At 34.1% G+C, this 23,672-nt stretch overlaps 1 protein-coding gene and 1 long non-coding RNA gene across 14 annotated transcripts in view; one reads left to right on the top strand and one right to left on the bottom strand.

The window, feature by feature from the left end:
* The window catches only part of LOC148775959 (uncharacterized), a 98,300-nt gene that overhangs the window by 13,619 nt on the left and 61,009 nt on the right, over positions 1-23,672 (bottom strand). The gene's annotated exons all lie outside the window — the stretch shown is intronic.
* PPP3CB (protein phosphatase 3 catalytic subunit beta) overlaps positions 1-23,672 on the top strand; it is a 49,618-nt gene that overhangs the window by 17,243 nt on the left and 8,703 nt on the right. For 2 of the 12 annotated variants that reach the window (XM_055425456.2, XM_055425451.2), the window contains exons 4-13: positions 428-451; positions 1,634-1,745; positions 3,554-3,699; positions 3,964-4,103; positions 4,211-4,288; positions 4,394-4,488; positions 7,212-7,337; positions 16,267-16,344; positions 21,475-21,501; positions 23,563-23,647. In XM_055425456.2, the coding sequence (XP_055281431.1) occupies positions 428-451; positions 1,634-1,745; positions 3,554-3,699; positions 3,964-4,103; positions 4,211-4,288; positions 4,394-4,488; positions 7,212-7,337; positions 16,267-16,344; positions 21,475-21,501; positions 23,563-23,647 (911 nt within the window). The remainder of the gene's footprint in view (positions 1-427; positions 452-1,633; positions 1,746-3,553; positions 3,700-3,963; positions 4,104-4,210; positions 4,289-4,393; positions 4,489-7,211; positions 7,338-16,266; positions 16,345-21,474; positions 21,502-23,562; positions 23,648-23,672) is intronic. The other 10 variants (XM_055425459.2, XM_055425454.2, XM_055425455.2 and 7 more) reach the window with 6 other exon arrangements.

Below are 23,672 nucleotides of genomic sequence, written 5' to 3'. Positions count from 1 at the left end.
TGTTTTCCACCTCTGTTCTGAGGTATGGTAGGATCTTTGGTGGGAAAGGGAGCTCAGGGCTCTGTCCATCCAAATTCCCTTGGGAATTTTATTATCCTGAGTTGTTCTTTCTGTTCATAGTGTCATCATCAGCCCCTCTCAGTCTTCCCTTGGAGCCTTCAAGAAAGCGAGAAATTGGCCCTTCTTGATAGAAAGATTGGGGCCTTTGACAGAAACAATAGAACAATTTTAGGAAGCTTAGTTGGTAACTGAGCGTTTGGTATTAGAGGGTTTTGTAGCGGACTTTTTTTTTTAACAAGACTTGTTTTTAAAGGTCTTTTTTTTTTTTATGTGGACCAGTTTTAAAGTCTTTATTGAATTTGTTATACTTTTGTTTTTGTTTTCTGTTTGGTTTTTTTGACACGTGGGATCTTCGTTCCCCCATCAGGGACTGAACCCGCATCCTCAGCATGTAAGTCTTAACCACTGGACCACCGTGGAAGTCCCTGTAGCTGACTCTTTTAATTCATTTTATTATTGGACAGTAATAAAGAATCAGAATAAGTGAAAAGGGCAGGTATTTATTATGTACTTACCAGGCTTAATTATTTTTTTTCTTGTGAATAAAATGAAGATGTGAGTAGTTAACACATTTCAGTATTCCTTAATTTGTTTAAAACAAAGTTTGTGGGAATTCCCTGGCAGCCCAGTGGTTAGGACTCCACGCTTTCACTGCCAAGGACCCAGGTTCGATCCCTGGTCAGGGAAACAAGACCTGCAAGCTATGCAGTGCAGCCAAAAAATAAATAGAGTTTATATTTTCTTTTTGTATGTGATCATGTAAACCAAACTTATTTACATATGAAATAGTCTTTCCTTTTTTTAAACCAAATAAGTAAAATGTGAGTCTATTTCTTATGTTAGGTGTATTTAGAGAAAAATAGCTGCTGTTCTAATATTCTTTTTATTTAAAATTGCATTATCTTTGAATCATTTTAGATAATAAGCACCTAATTATATAAGGCAACATTCATAACCAACAAAATAAACATAAAACATGACTTTTCTCTTCATTAGGCAACATGGCATAATGCTTAAGATCAGAGGATTAGAATCCTGTCTCCATTACTTAGAGGTTTTGTGATTTTGGACAAGTTACTTAAGCTCTTTGCTTCTGTTTCCTCATTTGTAAAACAGAGTTAATATTACATACTTCACAGGGTTGTTTGAGGAATAATTAGTGCTTGGCATATTATGAATACTCAGTAAATATTAGCTGCTATTATTTTTTACATTGTTACTGTTTTATTTATTGGTATACCTAAGGAGGAGACCAATCTGCTAATTGTTTTTACAGCAATTTGTAAATCTAAAGTAATTGACTTATTTGACTTATTTATTCAACAAACATTTACTACTCTTCTACTACTTGCTAGGTACTTTTCTGAGTGGTAAATCAGGCGTGAATAAGACAACAAAGTCCCTAATTTCATGGAGCTTATGTTTTACTAAGGGACAAAGAGAAAATATAATAAAAAGATAATGAAGAGTAATAGAAATTATAAGGGTAATAGGGTTAGAGGAAATGAAAGATCAAACAGCTTAGTTAAACAAAAATATAAGATTAATTCACTGGAAACATTTTCTTTTGTAGTGTGTCTTATATTTATGGGTCCTGAAGATTCTTTATCCAAGTACATTATTTCTTCTGAGAGGCAACCATGAATGCAGACACCTTACTGAATATTTTACCTTTAAGCAGGAATGTGAGTACTGCCATGAGAACTATTTTCACTTCCTCAGGGTTCTTTTAGAGTCATGTGGGTAGTAAGAGTTTAAAGATTTTACAGTGCAACATGTAAGAACAGATTTTGTGTCCAAACATGTAAAGCTTTCAGGAAGATTGTCTAGAGTCCTCTAGTGTTTAATATTATTCAGATGTTTTCATTTAAGTATTTCCTATTAAATTTGATTTTTATATGTGTACTTAAGAACAGTTTTGAGCTCTGTGTATAGTTTTAATTTCAGAATTATTTTTTTCTAACAGGAAGAATATGAACCAAGTGAAAAGAAATGTTGCATTGGAGATTTCTCTCCAATATTGAGACATTCCCATGAACATTCTTAGCAAATTAATCATCCTATCATCACTGCAGATTGTTTTACTTATTTTTTAATTATGCAGATTGTTTTATGCACACTGTTGATTAATTGAAGGTCTTAGTCCACAATATTTACCCCATTTCCCTCTTAAATTTTTATGGCTGTGGTAATCTAATAGCTATAAGCAATCATGTAGTATAGAGTTTGACCTTTTCTCACATCTCCTAGCTATGTATTTGTTAGTACTCATGGCTGTATTAAGTCTTAGAATTAAGATTTAGAATTAGAAAATAACTTCAGAATTACTGAGATGCAAAACATGACACAGTAAAGATCAATATAGTGACAGGTAGTGGCAGAAGTGGCAAACTCTGATATAACTTCAAAGATCAGGTGGTAACTTAAATGAATATAAGATGAGGCCTGGAAAGTGCATGCTTGACCTCAAAGCAATCAAATTAAAGTTTTTATTAAACTGCAGTGTTGGAAAACAGGTCTGTCATCAGACTACCAATTTATAACCTCTGATTGCTGGATGTAGATCTTCTCATATTTGAATGTTACAATGTTAAGCAGTGAAATAGGAACTGAATTCTTTTTTTCTTATATAAGTAACAAGCCGTCCAGCAAAATCACACTAAAAACATAAAATATCCAGGAATTTAAAAGTATAAAGGTGCAAAGGAATACATATGACAGACTTTTAAAAGTAGATGACAGTTTAATTTGGTAGAGTCTTTCTTGTGTTATGTTGACTTCTTGCTTCGCTGCTCATTTTAAGTTCATTGTAGGCTAAAGGAAACCCTCTGGTCCTCCAAAATAGGAATAAGATCTTTTCTTTTTTTCAAAATTGGATGGACTTTAAGTTTCGTTGTGATGTTATAGTAGTCTTGCCTGTAACAAAAAAGTAGTCACTGACTCGTAGACTAAAATAATTAACACTATTTACCTTTAAGTGTAGTACTAATTTTGCCTTGCTTGGCCTATAAAGGTAAAGAGTTGAGCTATTTTTAGAGATTTGACTTACTTTTAGTAATATTTTATGACTATCTGCTGCATACACAAAATAAATTTAGAGAGAGCAAATATTTTGTCTTTGTAAGTACAGTAACATTGCTTATCTTTATTGATTCTTACGGGGTAAGATGCTGGCCATTTTTTTTTTTTTTAATTTTTTTTATGCAGTAAAATGTACTCTTTGAAGTGTTTAGTTCTCAGCTTTAACAAATGATTAAAGCTGTCTACCATCACAGTCACAATACAGAAAAGTATCATTCCATGAATTCCTCCTTGATGCCTTTTTATACTCACCCCTTTACCAGCTCTGAACCCCTAGCTACCACTTGGCTGTTATCCATATCTTTAGTTTTTTTGCCTTGGTTTTAATAGTCATTTATGTATGTGCATGTATATGTTTTAAATGATTAACAAATTATGCAATTTTCAATTACTGAATTTTTTCTTTCTCTAGGTAAAATTAAATATTCAGAAAGAGTCTATGAAGCTTGTATGGAAGCTTTTGATAGCTTGCCTCTTGCTGCACTTTTAAACCAACAGTTTCTTTGTGTTCATGGTGGACTTTCACCAGAAATACACACACTGGATGATATTAGGAGAGTGAGTATATATTTTAGTAACAAGAGTTGATTCCTATTTATAGCATTTTGTTGAGTAGAGACTAGAAGCTTCAAACTTCTCTTCACTGCCAAGATTAGGTAATGGTAAAAATTAATATACTGATATTTTAAGAAAATATCTTCTAACCATTCGGAACAATGTAGTATGCACAGTATTCAAAGTTGGTACCACTTTCCTTTGTCCATTCTATTCTCACTTTTGACAAGTTATTTCTGCTCTTTGTTTCTTTTCTTTCTTTCACAGTTAGATAGATTCAAAGAGCCACCTGCATTTGGACCAATGTGTGACTTGCTATGGTCCGATCCTTCTGAAGATTTTGGAAATGAAAAATCACAGGAACATTTTAGTCACAATACAGTTCGAGGATGTTCTTATTTTTATAAGTAAGGAAAAATATTCAAGCTTAATGACATTTTAGTTGTTAAAATAGCATATGCTTTCATTATATAGAAAGTCTTTATTTTACTTAATTTTCTCTTTTTCCCCACAGCTATCCAGCAGTGTGTGAATTTTTGCAAAACAATAATTTGTTATCGATTATTAGAGCTCATGAAGCTCAAGATGCAGGGTAAGAATTCTGTTTCCCTGACCCAAATTAACACCTTATGTACAAATCAAACTTAGTAACCATGATTGATGCTTTACGATGCATATTAAGTTATTTGTTTTGCAGCTATAGAATGTACAGAAAAAGTCAAACTACAGGGTTCCCTTCATTAATAACAATTTTTTCGGCACCTAATTACTTAGATGTCTACAATAATAAAGGTAAGATGTTGTTGATAAAAAAAATTGTTAAACAACTTAGTATTTTAATTGACTTATTTTTTGAAAATATAGTAGAAAAGGGGCATTGTTTGAAACTGTAACTATCCAAATCTCTTTATGAAAAAATATAAGATATAAGGGAGGGGAGAGGACAAGAAATGAAAATCCAAAATGTGAAACTTAAGTCATATGTTACCATTCCACAACTTTGTCATTCACAAAAACTGCCTGTGAAAGAATGTTCTGAGGTAACTCTGTCAAGTAAAAATGCACATGATTTTCTCAAACTCCCCTTTCTTAAATCTTTTCTCTTATAATTAAGAGAATGTTTTCTTGTTTGCATAAAGCTGCTGCTGCTCCTTTGACCATTTCATGTATTTGAACTGTATGGTTGTTTATCATGTTTCTTGTTTTATGTTCACTGATGTAGGTTTTCTTTTCCTTTCTTATTCTCTACTTTTATATCCACTGCCCCATGATGATTTGTAACTGAACCTTTAATTGATTCAATCCGACCTTCTTTCAGGAAGACAGTCTTCCCTTTTCTTTTTACTGCTGTTTCTTCCTTTTTTTCTTATGTCTTTGTAATTTACCTTCTTTTCTAGTGGTTTATGTTCCACTTCCTTCCCTCCAAATTTGATCTGTCTGTAACAACTGGGTTTCCTTTAAGTTGGAACATAATTCATTGAGAGATAATACCAAAGGATCTTAATCTAGTTAAGTGGGTGCCAAGGACATTGAAGATGAGCTTGAGTATGTTTAGGCAGTTCACGTTTTCAGAAGAGGAAATCAAGGAACCAGCTCCTATTCTGTCTTGACATGTCAGAAATTCAGTTGACTATGCCATAGTGTCCAAGGTCAGGCAGGAGTGGTTGTGCCAGGAGGAAAGAACAGAAGGTTAAAGATTTTTTAAAGTACATTTAATGAGATCATTGCTAAATATGGGTTGTGGTGTGAGTTCAAAAGAGGAGCAAAATAGAGTTTTTGGAAGATTATAGGTGATAGTTAAAAGGTTAAAACATTTACCTGAGATCAGACAGTAGCAGTAGCAGGCTATCAAATAGCTTGGATACAGGGTATGCAGTAAGAACACCATACTATATTAATTACCAAAACAACCATACCATTGAGATTAACCGAGTTGGTGGTCTTTAGAAACTATAATGCCTCCAAGGATTATACCAGTGCTATGATAGTCTTTTAAATTATATCTTGTTTTATAAGTTTTGAAACTTCTATAAAGATACCTAATGAAGCAAGGCTTCATTTTTAAAGAAAAATATATCTAAGTTTGGACTCCATTTTCCAAATTGATTTGTTACATTTAACTTTGTACCTGTAACCTCCCTTTTTTGGTATTAAAGGAACTAGTGTTCAGTGCTCAGTTGATTACTGCCATACTGGTTGTCCTTTGTCAGTTTAACTCAGGAGATTAAGGGATACTTTTCTTAGTACTCCGAAAAGAAACTCAAACCATTCAATCTGTCATGTCAAAATCAAATGTCTCTTGATAGTGCTGATTCTGTATATAGTGTTAATGATTTGAGTGCTTACATGGTACGGGACATGTTTGTAATGTTTCATTCCATCTATAGGGCAATTTTCTAGATTCTTTCTCTTTCTCTCTTTTTAAACTAAAAATTTGGTATCAGTCCTTAATTTCTGAGGCTAAATTTGAAATACATTTTTTTCATGGGAATTTCATCAGTGAAACTAGCGTATTACTTTTGACTCTATAAGCTAGAATCCCAAATCATGGAATTTAATACATACATTTCAGTGCTTTACATTAAAATGAAAAAAAAGTAAGCACATAACTATTATAGTATCTGCCAAACATTTTATACCTTTTTGTACTTTCGTGAACTATATTCTCTGACCTTAAACTTCTGAGATAGGCAGGATGTTTTATAAATGAGAAACAGATTAGTTAAATAGCTTACTATTACACATATGGTATATAGATTAGAATCTAGCCCATTAATCCAATGTTCCATAAAATAATATAACCAGTGAGTGAAATCTTTATCAGGTTAATTTAAGGTATTATTTATATCAACTTATGAGACTTTAGAAAGATACTTGAGATGAGTATGTTACCTTTGAGTTTTTCTCTTTTGGTATTTTAATGGAATTTTTTTCTAAATGAAGTGAAATATTTTGTAGTAGTTTCACTTGATTTCTTACAATACATGAAATAAGTACATTCCTACATTCATAAATAAAATGTTCCAAATTGTTTCTTTTTCTTTTCTTTTTTTTTTTCTTGCTTTCTTTCCATTTAGTTGTCCTTTTCAGGTTGCCTGCAACTAAAAAGACCCTCTTAAATTCCTCCAACTTGTATGAACTCTTAGACCTAGAAAATTGCTCATTGCTGTTCTGTGTTTCCTCAAAAAAACTGAGTTCTCACAATTTTGGATTTAGTAAATGTGCATGTTGGATTATTTGTATTGGATTATAAAGTACAACAAACATTCTAGAAAGATTGGGAATTTCATTAATAATAACAAGTAAAGATCTGACTATGTTCTCCATAAAACTGTGCTGGAAGCAAAAAGTGTATTACTGATAAAAATTAGTTCCTACCTCTCTCTACTACCCTTCATTCCACTCACCCCTTGACTTCCCACCCCCCTTAAAAGATATTTTTTCTGCTTTTATGTGTTTTAGACTTTTGGAGCTAAAGACAAATTGTTACATTGACATTCAAACTTATCTTGCAGCTGCTGTATTAAAGTATGAAAATAATGTGATGAATATTCGACAGTTTAACTGTTCTCCACATCCTTACTGGTTGCCCAATTTTATGGATGTTTTCACATGGTCTTTACCTTTTGTTGGAGAAAAAGGTATGGTTTTTATTTTTAAAAAATTGTTATACTGTTAATATTTATTCCAGTTTACTATTGCAGGCACATACTACTTGCTGAAGGGAGCTGAAGTCTATAGTTTCACTGTGGATACAGCTCTGCTGTGTCAGTGGGTGTGGATATGAGAGCCTCAAAGATATTTTAGTTAGCTGTTTACAGCCCCCATGTGAGGGTGTCTGGGGGACTGGGAGAAGACTTATAAATAGCCTGATGTTGTCTTCAGCTGTTGGGTTTTCTTTCTTTTTTTCTTTAGCTTAAATCTTTTATGAAGGAATGGAGAGATGGCTTTGCTTTGGAACTGACGCTTTTGCATATTTTAACATCACTCTTGGGGATGTCATGGCAATTCATGGGATAATTTAATAGCCTTCATTTGGGGCAGTATTAGTCATTTTGTAGCAGCTCTGTACTGTCAGAAATTATAAAGAGAAATTCAGTTTCTGACCTAATATTTCTTCTCCTATATGGAACAATATGTATATGTATATAATTTTAGTGGTAATGGTTTCCTGATAATTTAGAGATTCCTATTAGTATGTACTTAATAGGCTTAAAAAAACATAAATGCTACTTAAGAGGTTTTATTTGTGTTTTTTTAGTTCTGTGGAGTTCTTAAGACTTCCTTACTTTATCACATTCTTCTTTTTCCATTTTAGTGTTAATTTTCCCATGAGGCAATACCTCAGTTTCCACATGTGAAATATGAGTATTAGAGTACAGATAGGATTGTAAAACATTTTGTTCTATATCCCTCTCTATTTTTTTTCTCACCTCCTCTATGTTACAAAATGTTCCTTTCTGCCTGAGATATGTTACTTCTGCCAAGGCATTTTTGGTTCTAAAATTCAGAGTAACTACTTAAACTGTATGTTCAACAGGTTTTTTACAGATTCCTTTTGGACTTCGTCAGTTACTCTGTAGGTCAACATTAATATGGAGATAGAATTACCCACTTTAGCATTTGAGAAGGGGGCCAGTAAAGGGCTTAGGTGCAAGGGATGCATTACACTTATAACCTTCTATCTTTGGTATATGAGAAATAGTTCAATCATAGCCTCATCAGGCTAAAGGGAATTTAAGAATTCATCTTGTTTATTCTCCTGCCTCCAGGCTAGACTGCAGCACAACTATTTTAATGTAGTATGAGTGGGATGGGGGTGGGGAAAGCAGGGAAGATAGATAGGAGGAAAATGGATATTTCTAATTTGATCTTCTGATGCCTCCATGAAAAAGGAAGTAGTTCATTATATCTAATCTAAATGTTTATGCTATGAGTATTCAAACAAAGAGAAGTTAATAGGTTTTCTCAACTAATGCACCTGTCAAAAACCAGGGCATCTGGCCAAGACAGGGTCACTGCTCTCAGCTCTGGGTGCGGCGTCTGCTCTCATGTTCAATGGTCACTCCTGCCCTTAAAGTGTCTCACGCACCTGGATTAAAGAACTCTGGCAGGGGCCCTTTAAGTTTTCGAGCTCTGCTAATACATTTTAAAACAGAGTTCACTTAAGATTCTGATATAAACATGTATTGCATGAAGCAGAAAAAAAAAAAACCAGGGCATCTGATTTTTGCCCTGGTTTTAGATAGAATTTTAGATCTTCTAATGATCTTAACAATCATGTAGTCTAACTCCTTTTGAGAGATGAGAAAACTTAATCTAGTTTCTGTGGATCTCTCATAAGTGAAGGTGGATTTCTTTCAGTGATTTGAAGTCTGCTACAAAGTGATCTTTTGTTCTTTTTTGCCATTCTACATCATTTAGCTATTGTGAGGAAGTATGCAAAGTATCTGACCATTTTTGTTGTTTTTCTGTGGATCTTCTCTAAATTATTCATATCTTTCTAAAATCAGAATTTCAGACTTGAACATTATACACAAATAGAATTCTAACCAGTGTTGAGCACAGTAAGAAAATTTTCTTAAACTCTTTGCATATTTTTCCATTTTAATACACGTTAGCTGTTTAAATAGCCTATTTACTTCTTCATTCTAATGAAGATTTTCTTTTGGTGTGAAAATATGCAAATGACTCTTCTTTGGATTCCACATTGAGAAAACCAGTTTGACTCTGATCTAGTCCCTGGGAAGCAACTAACCTAGCCAGAGGCTTCCTTTGAGGCTGGTTTAATCCCGAAGTTCGATGAAAGTAGTTTTTTAACCTTTTGTGAATTTTTTATTTCGTTTTTTAAAAATCTTATGTAATAAAACTTGCAGCATATAAAAAGTAGAGCGAATAATATGGTGAATTACTATGTACCAATTACTCAGTTTTGACAGTTATCAAATCATGGCCAATACTGTGTCATTTATATCCCCATCCACTGCTGTCTATCCCACACCTCAATTGTTCTGAATCAGATCTCAGCTGTTATTTTTTGTATCTAAAAATATTATAGAATGAATCTCAGAGATAAGTTTAAAACCCTTTTGAGAATGTGGTGAAAGTTAGAGACTTTTACACCGCCCAGAAAATTTCATGTACGAAATACATGTACAGTCTTTACATATGTAACATTTTGAGGATGCTCATAGATATGAAGTGAATTGGTATTGCTGTCAGGTTTATTGGCCCCAATTTAAGAACCTCTGTTTTCAGAGAATCCAGTATGGTGTGATCTACCATAGAAGGTCATATATGTAAGATTTGTTCATTTACCAGATTTTTTTTGGAACTAACAGGAGAAAGGAGATTCTATCTATCAGAGAGATGAAAGTAGCATTTGAACTAGGGGTTAAAGAATGTTGGAATTGTGAGGGTAGATGTGAGCAAGACAGTTTTAGGAGAAGGTACTTCCCAAGGCTGAGTCTGACAGGAAGAAATCATAAGGTCACTGACAATGTTTAGGAGTTCAATTTGATTAGCAAGTAATGTATGAAATATGAAATGAAATATTCATCGCTCAGTTGTGTCTGACTTTTTGCAACCCCATGGACTGTAGCCTGCCAGGCTTCTTTGTCCTTGGGATTCTCGAGGCAAGAATACTGGAGTGGATGCCATTCCCTTCTCCAGGGGATCTTCCCAACCCAGGGTTTGAACCTGGGTCTCCCACATTGCAGGCAGATTCTTTACCATCTGAGCCACCAGGGAAGCCTCTTCATACATTAGAAAGTAATATATGAAGGATAGTAATAGAAAAAGAATGAAAAGTCAAAATTAGATCAGGAGGATTTTGATAATTTAAACAGAGAATCTGGAACTTTGATAAATGGTGGGATGTAACTGCAACAGAAAATAATCATGATAGTCATTTAGAAAAATTACTCTGGTGAAATGAACTGGAAGAAAGACTAGAGGTTGGAAGACCTGTTACGAAAGTTCATCAGGAATCAAATAGAAACATAGTGAAGCCCTGTTAGCATTAGGAATGGAAAGCATGGGAGAACTCCAAGAACTGTAAAAGTATAATCAGTGAGACTTAACAAGATTGCTTGTTTAAGAGGAGGGGATGATTGAATTTGGCTTGGATGTTTTGAGTGTGATAATGATAGTGCCATTAACACACACTGATGAGAACTTCTGTTATTCTAGCAACCCCTCACTTCAGTTATAGCTGCTCTTTATCTTCATTGGAATTGCTAGGCCTTTGACCTTATTGTTTTCTTTTTAATCTGATGCCCTTTTGCCTCTCTTTCTTCTTAACACATCCCCAAACACTTCTCTCTCTTGTTTTTCTACTTTGTCCTATAAATCTTAGCCCCAGTAAAGCCTTAACTATCCATTTTCTCCATTTTTACAGTCAGGATATAGAGTGCTACTGAAGGTATTTATATAGCCTTGAGTCTTCCCTAGTGACTTAGTGATAAAGAACCCTCCTTCCAATAAAGGAGATGTCAGTTTGATACCTAGGTCAGGAAGATCCCCTGGAAAAGAAATGGAATCCAATCTAGCATTCTTGCCTTGGAAATCCCATGGACAGAGGAGCCTTGTGGACTATAGTCTGTGGGGTCGCAAAAGAGTTGGACACAACTTAGTGACTAAACAGCAACAACAATGATTTGGTATCACCCTTTGATTTCTAGCATTAACTAGGCTCTCAGTAGTACCCAAACATCTTTATGTCACTAGTCTCCTTCCTCACTCATTGCCACCAGGATGTATTCTAAAATTCTTTTTTTTAACTTAAACATTTTCTTTTTCTAGCCACTTCCCTTACTGTCAGAGAAAGCACATACCATCTATGGAAGCTTTCTTACTTACTGTTCCCCTGCTTTCTAAACTGCACTCATCTTTTTTTGTGGGGCCTATATTGCATGGCTTTTGGGGATCTTAGTTCCCCAACTCTTGGTAGTGAAAACATGAATTCCTAACCACTAGACCATCCTGTTAAACTGCACTCATCTTGAATTCTTAGACTGTTGAAGATGTGACCCTTCCATCCAGGGCTACTGTTTCTAACTTGTTCTTATATTCCATTATCCTTCTGCTTTTTCAGGAAACTTACTTTATCACTTAGGTGTTCTATATCTTCAGACTCTCTCTACTAAGCTCTTTTGTAAATTTTTCAAATATATCTGATCTTTAAATAAAAAATAACATTTCCCCTATCTGATATTTTTCATTGGCCACTATTATGCTCTGATTCTCTTGCCTTTCCTTCACAGCAAAGCTTCTAGATGGAAAGTACACATGTAGAAGCTAGTATTTAGTAACCATAAATGACCCTGGTAACTTTCAAGATAAACCTTACCCTGTCACATGAGGTCTTTGGACCTTGCCTAGTTTCTCTTCAGCTTCATTTTTTTTTGTTGTTTTCTTTCAAGTTTTCTATGTTCCAGCCATGAAACAGCATAGCCACCTTCCCGAATGTACTATATGTATATATATGCTCTTTCAAGTTTCATGCCTTAATACTTTTTCTTTTTTTTTTCATAACAGTTTTGTTGAGGTATAATTCAAATACCATATAATTAACCTATTTCCATTGTGTACTTTACTGATTTTTAGTATATTCAGAGTTGTGTGTCTGTCACAACAATCAGTTTTGTAATATTTTCATGATCCTCCCAAAGAAACCTTGTGTCCATTAGCAGTTCCCAGTTCCCTCCGCATCTTCCCTCCAGCTCTGTGCAACCACTTGTCTACTTACTGTTTCCATAGGTTTGCCCGTTCTGGAAATTTCATATAAATGGAATCATGCAGTATGTAGTCTTTTGTGACTGACTTCTTTCCATAATATTTTTAAGATTTATCCATGTTGTAGCCTGAATCAATACTTTATTCCTTTTTATGACAAAATAATATTCTACTGTATGGATATACCATATTTTGTTTATCCGTTCATCAGCTGATGGACATTTGGTACTCTTTACTTTTTGACTACTATGAATAATGCTGTGATGAATATTCCTGTACAATATGTTTTCATTCTTCTTAGATATGTAACTGAGAATAGCATTGCTGGATGATATGATAACTCTATGTCTAACTTTTTGAGGATCTGCCAAACTGTTTTCCAAAGCAGCTATTCCATTTTATAATCCTACCAGCAGTGTATGATGTTTCTAGTTTTTCCTTATACTTGCCAATACTTCTTTTTAAATCTTTTTTTTTTTTATTATAGCCATCATATTGGATATGAAATTGTATATCATTTCTCTAATAATGACATTGAGTGTATTTTTATGTGCTTATTTGACATTTGCATGTCTTATTTTAAGAAATGTTCATTTTTAAATGGATTATTTGTCTTTTTACTATTGAATTATAAGAGTTCTTTGTATATTTTAAAGGTGAGTCCCATATCAGATACATGATTTGCAAATATTTTCTCCTGTTCTGTGAATTATCTTTTTACTTCCTTGGTGATATTCTTTGAAGCACAAGAGTCTTTAATTTTGATGAAGTCCTCTTTATTTTTTCTTTTGTTGCTTATACTTTGGTGTTGTATTTAAGAAACTATTGCCAAGCTCATTAATATTTGCCACTGTGTTTTCTTCTAAAAATTTTATAGTTTGACCTTTTACATTTAGGTCCTTGATCCTTTTTGATTTACTGTGTGTGGGGGGGGATCCAACTTCATCCTTTTGTATGTGGATATCCACTTGTCCTAGCACCATTTGTTGAAAAAACTATTCTTTCCCCACTGAATTGTTTTATTTCTGGACTCCTTAATTTTATTCCACTGATTTATTGACTGTTGCATACTTTTTCTAACTTCTGTTTAGAATGCCTTATCTGCCACCTCCACCTGGCAAATTTCTTTTATTGTCTCGCTCATTTTATTTATTTATTTTTTAATTAATTTATTTTAATTGGAGGCTAATTACTTTATATTATTGTATTGGTTTTGCCATACATTGACATAAATCTGCCCCGGATGTACATGTGTTCCCCATCTTGAACCCCCTTCCCATCTCCCTCCCCATCCCATCCCTCTGGTTTATTCCAGTATACCAGCCCCGAGCATCCTGTATCATACATCAAAACTGGACTGGCGATTCATTTCACATATAATATACATGTTTCAATGCCATTCTCCCAAATCATCCCACCCTTACCCTCTCCCACAGACTCCAAAAGACTGTTCTATACATCTGTGTCTCTTTTGCTGTCTCATATACAGGGTTATCGTTATCAACTTTCTAAATTCCATATATATGTGTTAGTATACTGTATTAGTGTTTTTCTTTCTGGCTTACTTCACTCTCTATAATAGGCTCCAGTTTCATCCACCTCATTAGAACTGATTCAAATGCATTCTTTTTAATGGCTGAATAATACTTCATTGTGTATATGTACCACAGCTTTCTTATCCATTTGTCTGCAATGGACATCTAGGTTGCTTCCATGTCCTGGCTATTATAAACAGTGCTGCGATGAACATTGGAGTAGATGTGTCTCTTTCAATTCTGGTTTCCTCGGTGTGTATGCCCAGGAGTGTGATTGCTGGGTCATATCGCAGTTCTATTTCGTTTTTTAAGGAATCTCCACACTGTTTTCCATAGTGGTTGTACTAGTTTGCATACCCAGCAACAGTTTAAGAGGGTTCCCTTGTCTCCGCATCCTCTCCAGCATTTATTGCTTGTAGACTTTTGGATAGCAGCCATTCTGACTGGTGTGAAATGGTACTTCATTGTGGTTTTGATTTGCATTTCTCTGATAATGAGTGATGTTGAGCATCTTTTCATGTGTTAGCCATCTGTATGTCTTCTTTGGAGAAATGTCTGTTTAGTTCTTGGGCTCATTTTTTGATTGGGTCGTTTATTTTTCTGGAATTGAGCTGCAGGAGTTGCTTGTATATTTTTGAGATTAATTCTTTGTCAGTTGCTTCATTTGCTATTATTTTCTCCCATTCTGAAGGCTATCTTTTCACCTTGCTTATAGTTTCCTTTGCTGTGCAGAAGCTTTTAATTTTAATTAGGTCCCATTTGTTTAATTTTGCTTTTATTTCCAATATTCTGGGAGGTGGGTCATGGAGGATCCTGCTGTGATTTATGTCGGAGAGTGTTTTGCCTATGTTCTCCTCTAGGAGTTTTATAGTTTCTGGTCTTACATTTAGATCTTTAATCCATTTTGAGTTTATTTTTGTGTATGGTGTTAGGGAGTGTTCTAGTTTAATTCTTTTACAAGTGGTTGACCAGTTTTCCCAGCACCACTTGTTAAAGAGATTGTCTTTTCTCCTTTGAATATTCTTGCCTCCTTTGTCCTTTGTCAAAGATAAGGTGTCCATAGTCCACCTGGCAAATTTCTATTCCAAACTAAAAGCCTGCTTTTCTTCAGCAGATCTTGTGCATAACTCTGCATACTTATAGCATAGTGCTCATCGCATTTTTGTGATAGTTTATATATATATATATATATTTATAACTCTATATCCTTTAGTAGTTAGTAAGCTTTTGGAGGGTCAAGACTGAACCTTTTATATCTGAATCCCAAAGCTTTAGCACAGTGCCTGGCATATAGTATGCTATTAACATATTTATTAGGAGAAACAATAGGGGCAGTATTAAATTTTGTTTTGAATGTGTTCACTTCTAGGTGTTGTCAGGATATCCAGGGGCTAATACTTAATGGGCATTTTTATTAATTGAAATTTGCTTGTACCTTTCTTTTTATTTACTCATTTGTTATAAATTTACTGGATGCCTCTCATGTGCATGGCTCTGGGGATGCAGGAGTAAACAGAACAACACTGTGCACTCAGGAAGCTTTCATTCTAGTAGCTGAAACAGACAATATACAGATAGTGTGAAACAGTTGACAATAAAACCAACAAAGAAATCCAGAAATTTAAGGGGAGGTAGAGACTGGCAGTAAGGCTTCAGAATCATCCTCAAAAGGTGATACTTGAAGATATATAGTAATGGATGGAATCACCAAGAGATTGAACATATAAAAAGAAGATTTTGGGGGAAAAAATGTCTAAAAGATAGAAAAACCAGAAGAGTAGAATCCTGGAAACCAAGGGAAAAGAGAAGGCAGAAAGATGAAGGAGAATTAAGCCTATAAAAGAACCGTCGGTTCTAGTTGTTAGATAGTCATTAGTAGTCTTAAGTTTCAGGGGAATTGCTGGAGCCAGGTTTTAAAAGATTGAATGCTGAAACTTTTTGAAACAGTGAAACTGTGCCATTGTTTTTTTCCGACTCCTTAATGTTGTATCCATAATGAAAAATTAATGTATGTGTTTAGATGTTGTTCATCCCTGTTCTTATCCCTGTGGGGCTGCTTTTTTTTTTTTTCCCTCTGAGGGAACTGATTACTTACTCCATAAAGAATCTTTCTCAGGCTTGTTAGCCATTTGATTTCTTTCAGTTTGAAAGCCCATATAGCTTTTTAATTCCATCATTTCTACTATCTAAATGTGTTAATCTTGTGTTATAAATCATTTGATCATTTATATAAATTGTTGCCGTGTATACATATAGAGTTGAATATAATCAGCTAATGTGTAACGTTTGTTTTTAATAGTGACAGAAATGTTGGTAAACGTTCTGAGTATTTGCTCTGATGATGAACTTATGACTGAAGGCGAAGACCAGTTTGATGGTATGACTATTTATTTTACTGTTTTTTATTGTGAAATGGTGTTAACTGACCAATTTCAATATACTCTTGTAAATTATAGTCATTGCTCTCAAATGGCTATACTATTTGATAAGTGACAAGTCACTTTTTTCAGATATTATGTAAGACTTTAAAATAATTTTAGTGATTTTTTTTTTCTGTTGATATGGGGAAGAAAATGGATTTTGGGAAAGGGGAAATTTGAAAGAGAACAGAAGGAAAAGAAAATTGAAGTGCTAAAGAATGTGGTTCTTCATGACTATGGACACTACTTAGAGAAGGGAGGATGAAAATGCTTTTTGTTTCATTGGTCCTGTATTCTTAGTGCATTGGAAACACACCTGAATACATAGTGTTGTTGTCACTTCTTCTTTTCAAAAATCAAAATAGCTGTTCCCAATTTTGAGTGGTTATGTTCTAAGAAACCTCTTGTTAGTTTAGTTTGAGATTCAGAAAGCACTTTTTTTCGCAGAAACAAAGTTATACATGGTTATTATTTCTTATGTTAAGACAGCCACCCTGTGTATCTAATGCACATTTATAGTATAAACTACTACAATAGAAGCAAAATTACTTTTCTTTTTATGTTTTGAAGATTTTATTTAGAACTTAAATATTTGTGTTAACTGGATAAACAAAAAATAGTAAACAATTTATAGGCTGAAAACTCTTTATTTCCTTCCATGTGCCCCTCACATCTTTGTTGCAGCATATTTTTCATAGTTTTAAATGTTCCCATGTACATAGTGGTAAAATTAGACACCTGCATATTTTTATATGTCACTATACCATAATCTTTGTAGTTAATCTTATGTTGTTCGGCATTTGGGTTGCTTTAAATTATCTTTATTATGAATAGCATGCAATAAACATAGTTTTAATTTTCCTTCTTGGAATACATTTCTTGAAGAAAATTACAGAGTTAATGAGTATGAAGAATTTTAGTTTCATTATTTGAGCTGTGAACTGCCAGATTACATAAGAATTAGGCCAATATGAAGTGTTTCTGGCAATGAATCCATAGACCTATTTTTTCACAGGCCCACCTAATTGGGTTTTGCTCATTTTTATTTAATTGATGGCTATACAGAAGTAAGTTTCCATTGGTTTAATTTATATTTATTTGAATTCTAATGATGCTGAGGAAAAAATCTGCTTTACCAGCTGTGTAAACTTCCTCTCAGATGACCACTGAACAAGTAAAATCTAAATAAAGCTATTTAGAAATATCTTTACTTATAAACAGGTTCAGTTCTTAAAACACTGTTTTAATTCTGTTTGCTCAAAGTACAGAGTGAGTATATACACATGTCTGCTGTTGCCATCTGTTGGTGGCAGGCAGCGAGTGCTTTTACTCTGGTTTATAGTTTCGTTAACTGAAATAAATTAACTTATATTAGTTCTTTTTTGGGGGATAATAAGCTTCAATGAGTAATATCTATTTTTCCTTATTTTAATTCTCTCTGATGTTTTAGAAAAGTTTTTAGTTCTAACATATTTCATCTGTCTTTTCCATAGCATTTTTAAATAGTTTTAATTAAATATTTATTTTCCCTGTTCTGCTACCATTGTTATAAGATTAGTTCTAGGTTTAGATTCTAGTTCACAGTGTTATAGATATTGATATAATGATCAATAATATAGTGAAATAATGTTTGTGCATATCCCACTAATTTTTTTCAGTAGAGTTTTTTTGTTAATATCAAAATCTATGGACTATCTAGTAAGAGTTTTTTTTATTGTTCATAATATTTTTTATTATTATTTTGATATCTATGAATCAGTAGTTATAACCGATTTTTTATTCTAAAAATAAATTTCAAAAAAATCTTTATTTTCTTGTTTAGCCTGGCTGGTGGGGGCGTGTATCAATTTTATTTGTACTTCTAGAAGAACCAGTATTTGATTTTGTTGCTTTTTCTCTGTTGTTTTCTTGGCTTGAATTTCATTGATTTCTCCTCTTCATTTTATACTAGGAGTTTTAATTGGCATTACATTCTATCTATATCTGAATCTAGAAATTTTTTAAAAATAATGTATAATTTTATAAAGAATATAAATTTTTTGCCCTATATAATTAATTCATTTACTATAATTATTCCTTTTAATATATTTAGTATATCATTTCATTTAAAATTATGTTTTTTCTTTGAAAAAATGTGTTATTACCAAGTTAAATTAATATTTTACTATTTTGTATTCTAATTACTGTTGCAACTGATATCTCTCTTAATGTATTTTCTAACTGTATAATTATATATTTTTGGGTTTATCTTATGTTCAACAAGTTGGATCAGCAGAATTACTTCCTACGATAATTTTTATTTTGTTTTCCATAACTTTAAAAAATGTCATTTGCATAAGGCTGATACTGTTATTTTCTACATTTTTATCTTTTATTTCTTTTAAAAAATTTGAATCAGTAGTGTTAAATAGAAGTAGTGACAGGTGAACCTTTAGTCCTCTTTCTATAATAAAAAGGAAAAAATTTCTCTGTTAAGTCTAATATAGTACTTGGTTTAGATATTGATGATTTATATGAAGATAGACACAATTGTTGGAGAAGGCAATGGCACCCCACTCCATTACTCTTGCCTGGAAAATCCCATGGACGGAGGAGCCTGATAGGCTGCAGTCCACGGGGTTGCTAAGAGTTGGACACGACTGAGCGACTTCACTTTAACTTTTCACTTTCATGCATTGGAGAAGGAAATGGCAACCCACTCCAGTGTTCTTGCCTGGAGAATCCCAGGGACAGGGGAGCCTGGTGGGCTGCTGTCCATGGGGTTACACAGAGTTGGACACGACCGAAGTAACTTAGCAGCAGCAGCAGACACAATTGTTTTTGGTAATTCAACCAAGAATAAATATAAATTTTTATTACATTCCTTCTAATGAAATTTATGCATCTTATCAATATTTTTTCTATCGATGAAAAATTATACTTATTTATCAACTTGTTATATCATTCTTATACTCCAGAGGTGAAATCAAATTTGATCATTAAAAAGGCACTGTAGTTTAGTGAAAAGGATTGGTGGTTCAGATGTCTTGGTGCTACCATTATACTAGCTGTAATCTTAAGAAAGTAACCTAACTTCTCAAAATCTTCTCTTCCATAGGTTGAGGGAATAGAGAGGATGAAAATTCTTCCTCACTCTTCAAGTAATTTTAAAAATTGGGAAGCACCATTTATGGGCTTTCCAGGTGGCGCTAGTGGTAAAGAATCCTCCTGCCAATGCAGGAGACTCAGATTTGATCCCTGCGTCTGCAGGATCCCCTGGAGGAAGGCATGGCAACCCACTCCAGTATTCTTGCCTGGGAAATCCCATAGACAGAGGAGCCTGGCGAGCTACAGTCCATAGAGTCACAAAGAGTCAGACACGACTAGGCATCTGAGCACAAGTACCGTTTTTGACAGTGTTTTTTTCTGGGAAAATTCACTGAGTTCCAATTTTGCATACTAGAAATAGATTTCCCTTCACTGCCAACATAGCAGGTGCAGTTACTTCACATTGCTTCACCTTTGCACTACCAAATATTAAGAGTAGGGACTCCAAGAAAGTTTTGAGGATATGGATCTGGGAGTTTGTCTAGGAATGAGAGTGATTTGAAGGAAAAGGAACCTTGAGTAATGGAGGAAAGGAAAGGAGTTTAGGATAGATACTAGGGTGGGTTGGGAAAAGAGCTACTGGAGCTACATTTGTTTCCTTTTCTTATTCATATTCCCTTATTTCTTCCCCTCAACTCCATCTTTTTTCCTTTTCTTTGACCACGATAACATTCCTTCTGTCCTCTCCTCCTCCTTTTCCTGCTTAGCAGTGAAACTGTGCTGTAGATTGAGCCTGCGGAGAGAAACCTGATTTAGGAAGAAAACTTATTGAGTTGGGGATTGCTGTGGAGGCCGAATAAGAGTTTAGCTTTTCTATGGGGAAAGGGGAAGAATAGGATTGGAGATTTCCTAGTGGGAAGAAGAAAAGAGTAGTTTTTGCATATTCAAGGCTAAAATTGGCCAAAGGAATGACTCTTTCTTCTTAAGTGGTGGACTTTGGTATTCTGTATTGTTTAATATACCTGTGGGTTTATTTTTGAGGGTAAAAATTTGCAGAAATATATGGCATTTGTAAATGCACATACCATTCCTTTTAGAGGTATTATGTAATCATTAAAGGGAATTTTTAAAGACTGATTTCTATGATATTTAGAATGAATACTGTTTCTTTCAGTTATATTTGTCTTGAGTTTGGTAAAGGAAATAGATAACCTATATGTGTTATAGTTTTACTAAGCTAAAACTTTGCATTTCCTGTAATGGAATCGTGTATGTCAGCATTACAATGGAAAGCTCAAATGAAACGTCTCTGCTGTCTACTCTTAGCTATTACTTGCTTTGAAACAGTCTGTTGCTATTTGTGTAAAAAGGTGTCCCTCAAACTCCCAGATTGGATTGGGAACAGATAGCACATACTGTTGATCCTGAGTATGTGCAAAAGTTCCACAATTCTGATTTCAAGAAATTGTAGGCTTTTGTTATAATGGAGTGTGGGAGGCTTAGCCTTTTCTTTATTGGGAGTGGGTAAGGTTTTTCACCAAGGTAGTTTATAAAGTTACCTACATTTCTCTGTGTATGCTACAGATTTTGCAGATTTGGTGTCCTTGAAGAACCACATGAGTTTGTATCTCATTTGTGTCATTACCTTTCATTTAACATAGTTCCATGGGTGACACATTTCCTTAGGGGTATTAATATAAATGTGCGATTGTTGTTAGCACAGTCTTTTATCAGTCTTATGTGTTTTCACGTGTTTTTTTCTGTCCCTAATTTGTCTACTTTCATCAAATATTATAGTCATTCTGTCCATAATTTCTTCTGAACACATATCTTTTAAGAAATCTTTCCTTTAGAGCTCTACCCAGTGGCATCCCTCCTTATTTGCCAGATCTACAGTACTACATTTTTCAAATTTCAAGTATGAGGGACTTCATTTTTCTCCCTTTCTTTCTACATTCATTCTTCAGTACCACTGCCAAGTTAAATCTCTATCTTTTTATTTGTCTCAACCACCTTTTCTCCATCATTCACTTCCTTTTTTCTGGACTCTCCATCTGAAGAACGGCTCATATATGGCAATAAAAAAGGTACAGACCAGACAGAGTAACATCGTTTTGAAATATGACTTCATAAGTTATTCTCATGTCCATGTAAGTTAGTTCATTCATTGAGTACATTTATGCAGTGTCCTCTGGGCCTTGTACAAATTTAGTTTAAGTTTTATCTAAGTTAGAATTTGATGTTTTTAGAAGTCATATTCCAAGATATCTGTCTTTCTGTGCATGGAAATATTTTTCCCTCTTTTTCATTCCTCTTGTTTTAAAATTTCATTCTTTTGCTTATTTGTAATGTTTTGTACTCTTCCCTGCATGACTAGGGGTGTTTGATTGTCTGTCTTATTCCCCAAAGTAATTTTACTGTGAACATTTACTTTAATATTATGCATGATGTGTTTGTAGACTGATTTAAAATCCTGATTTGTAAAGTGTTTTTATATTCCAGTGAATTTTTAATTTGAATTAAGTATAGTTTACATATCATTCAGTTTTATAAATATAATAATTAAAGCTGAAAATATGAATGTATCTCCTTACAGCCATTCTCCCCTATCCCCATACTCCTCTCCTCCAATCTAGCTATTTAAAAAATTCCATCAGTTTTAAAACAAAAGTATCTATATTAATTTATTTGAAGAGAATCAGATTTATCCTTATGTCCTTGGACAAGATACTTAGTAAAGTTAGTTTCTTTGTCTTTAAAATTAGGAGATTGAGTTTTGCAGTATCTCTAATATCTCTTCAAATTCTAATATTCTCTGATTTTGAAACTTTAAGTAATTTTTGGCATTTTAAAAATACCTGTGTAATACCATGGTACCCACACAATTTTGGATTTGTAAAAGCTGTAGCTTCATTGCTCATTGTATTACCCTGAGAGCATCATAAACATGGTTGTGCCACCTATTTTCTCTAAAATATGTCCTTTGTTTTCATCTTTGAAATTGGATTTCTTTTTCTGTTTACTTACAGTAAGGTCCAGTCATCATCTTAGTTTTTAATTATATGTACTTGTGGACTGCTTGAATTTTAAATGAGATGCTGTAGCTCAAAAGACTGGTGGTTGTTCAGACCTCCATATACCTAAGACCCCTTTTGGTCTAGTGCCTTTAGCCTTTCCTTAACCTTCTCCTCAACGATGGTGCTTCCATATGTGCATTGTCATCATGTTGAAGCACAATTCTAAGGAACCACACTCTTGGGTCCAGAGTGATTCTAGTTGCTATATATGAGATAACAGGACGGAGATTGTTGTTCTTTCTGGAGGCCACGGGAAGGAAGATAACAACCTTTGAGTCTTTTTTTCAGGCATATATTCAGTTATTTTGATATATTCTCTTCTGTATCGGTGATAGGCAGTGCAGCTAACCCTTTGGAGATGAAGCATTAGTGATTCTTTAGCCATGTTTTTTGGGGAGTCTTTTCTCATTGTTACTCTCCTTATGTCATACTCACCTAGGGATGTAAAAGCTTGTATATATTTGCATGACCTTAAAGGACTTCTAGTCCATGAAGTTGAGATGTACATTGTTGAAATGTGGGTATGGTCCTTAGTTCTGGGTCACCTGCCCAGTAGTCACTTCATGTCACATTTTCAGACCAAATTCGAGCAAGGAAGCTGCTTTTGTCGTAGTATGATGGCATATTTCGAGCCTGCATGTCAAAGGCTTTTATGTTAACGAAGGAGAAGGCTATAGGCTATTACCAATTCTAGTCTGTTAGTCTGCATGCTGTAGGCTCTCATGAAAGTTAAACAGACTGTAGGAATGTTACCATTTTTTTTGTCCTCTGCTTTGTGGTACAGGTTGGACTCTAGTTTCTTTTCCATTGCTCTTTTACTCATTAGTCAGTAGTGTGAGAGTCAAAGTTGTGGATTATTTTCACTTGCATCTGTATCAGATCCCAATATTAGACCAGCGCTGAGCTAAACATTGAAGGAGAAGCTTTTTGGCATGAGTTCATCTAGTCTCCATGTGAGCTGGTGGTAGGGGGCTTAGTGTTGGTTCAGATGACTGTGAAACAGCCTAATAAGATGGTATAAGAATGGATGCCCTAAACTTGAGTTTTTCTTTCTATTTATTCCATTGAAAGTAGGTTCAGCTGCAGCCCGGAAAGAAATCATAAGAAACAAAATTCGAGCAATTGGCAAGATGGCAAGGGTCTTCTCTGTTCTCAGGTAATGATACATTTTCCCAATGATT

Source organism: Moschus berezovskii, chromosome 12 (assembly GCF_049115385.1).
Source record: "Moschus berezovskii isolate FMDL1 chromosome 12, NW_MosBer_1.0, whole genome shotgun sequence".
NCBI lineage: Eukaryota > Metazoa > Chordata > Mammalia > Artiodactyla > Moschidae > Moschus > Moschus berezovskii.
The sequence above is the reverse complement of the archived record's forward strand: the minus strand, read 5'-3'. Positions and strand labels throughout refer to the sequence as shown.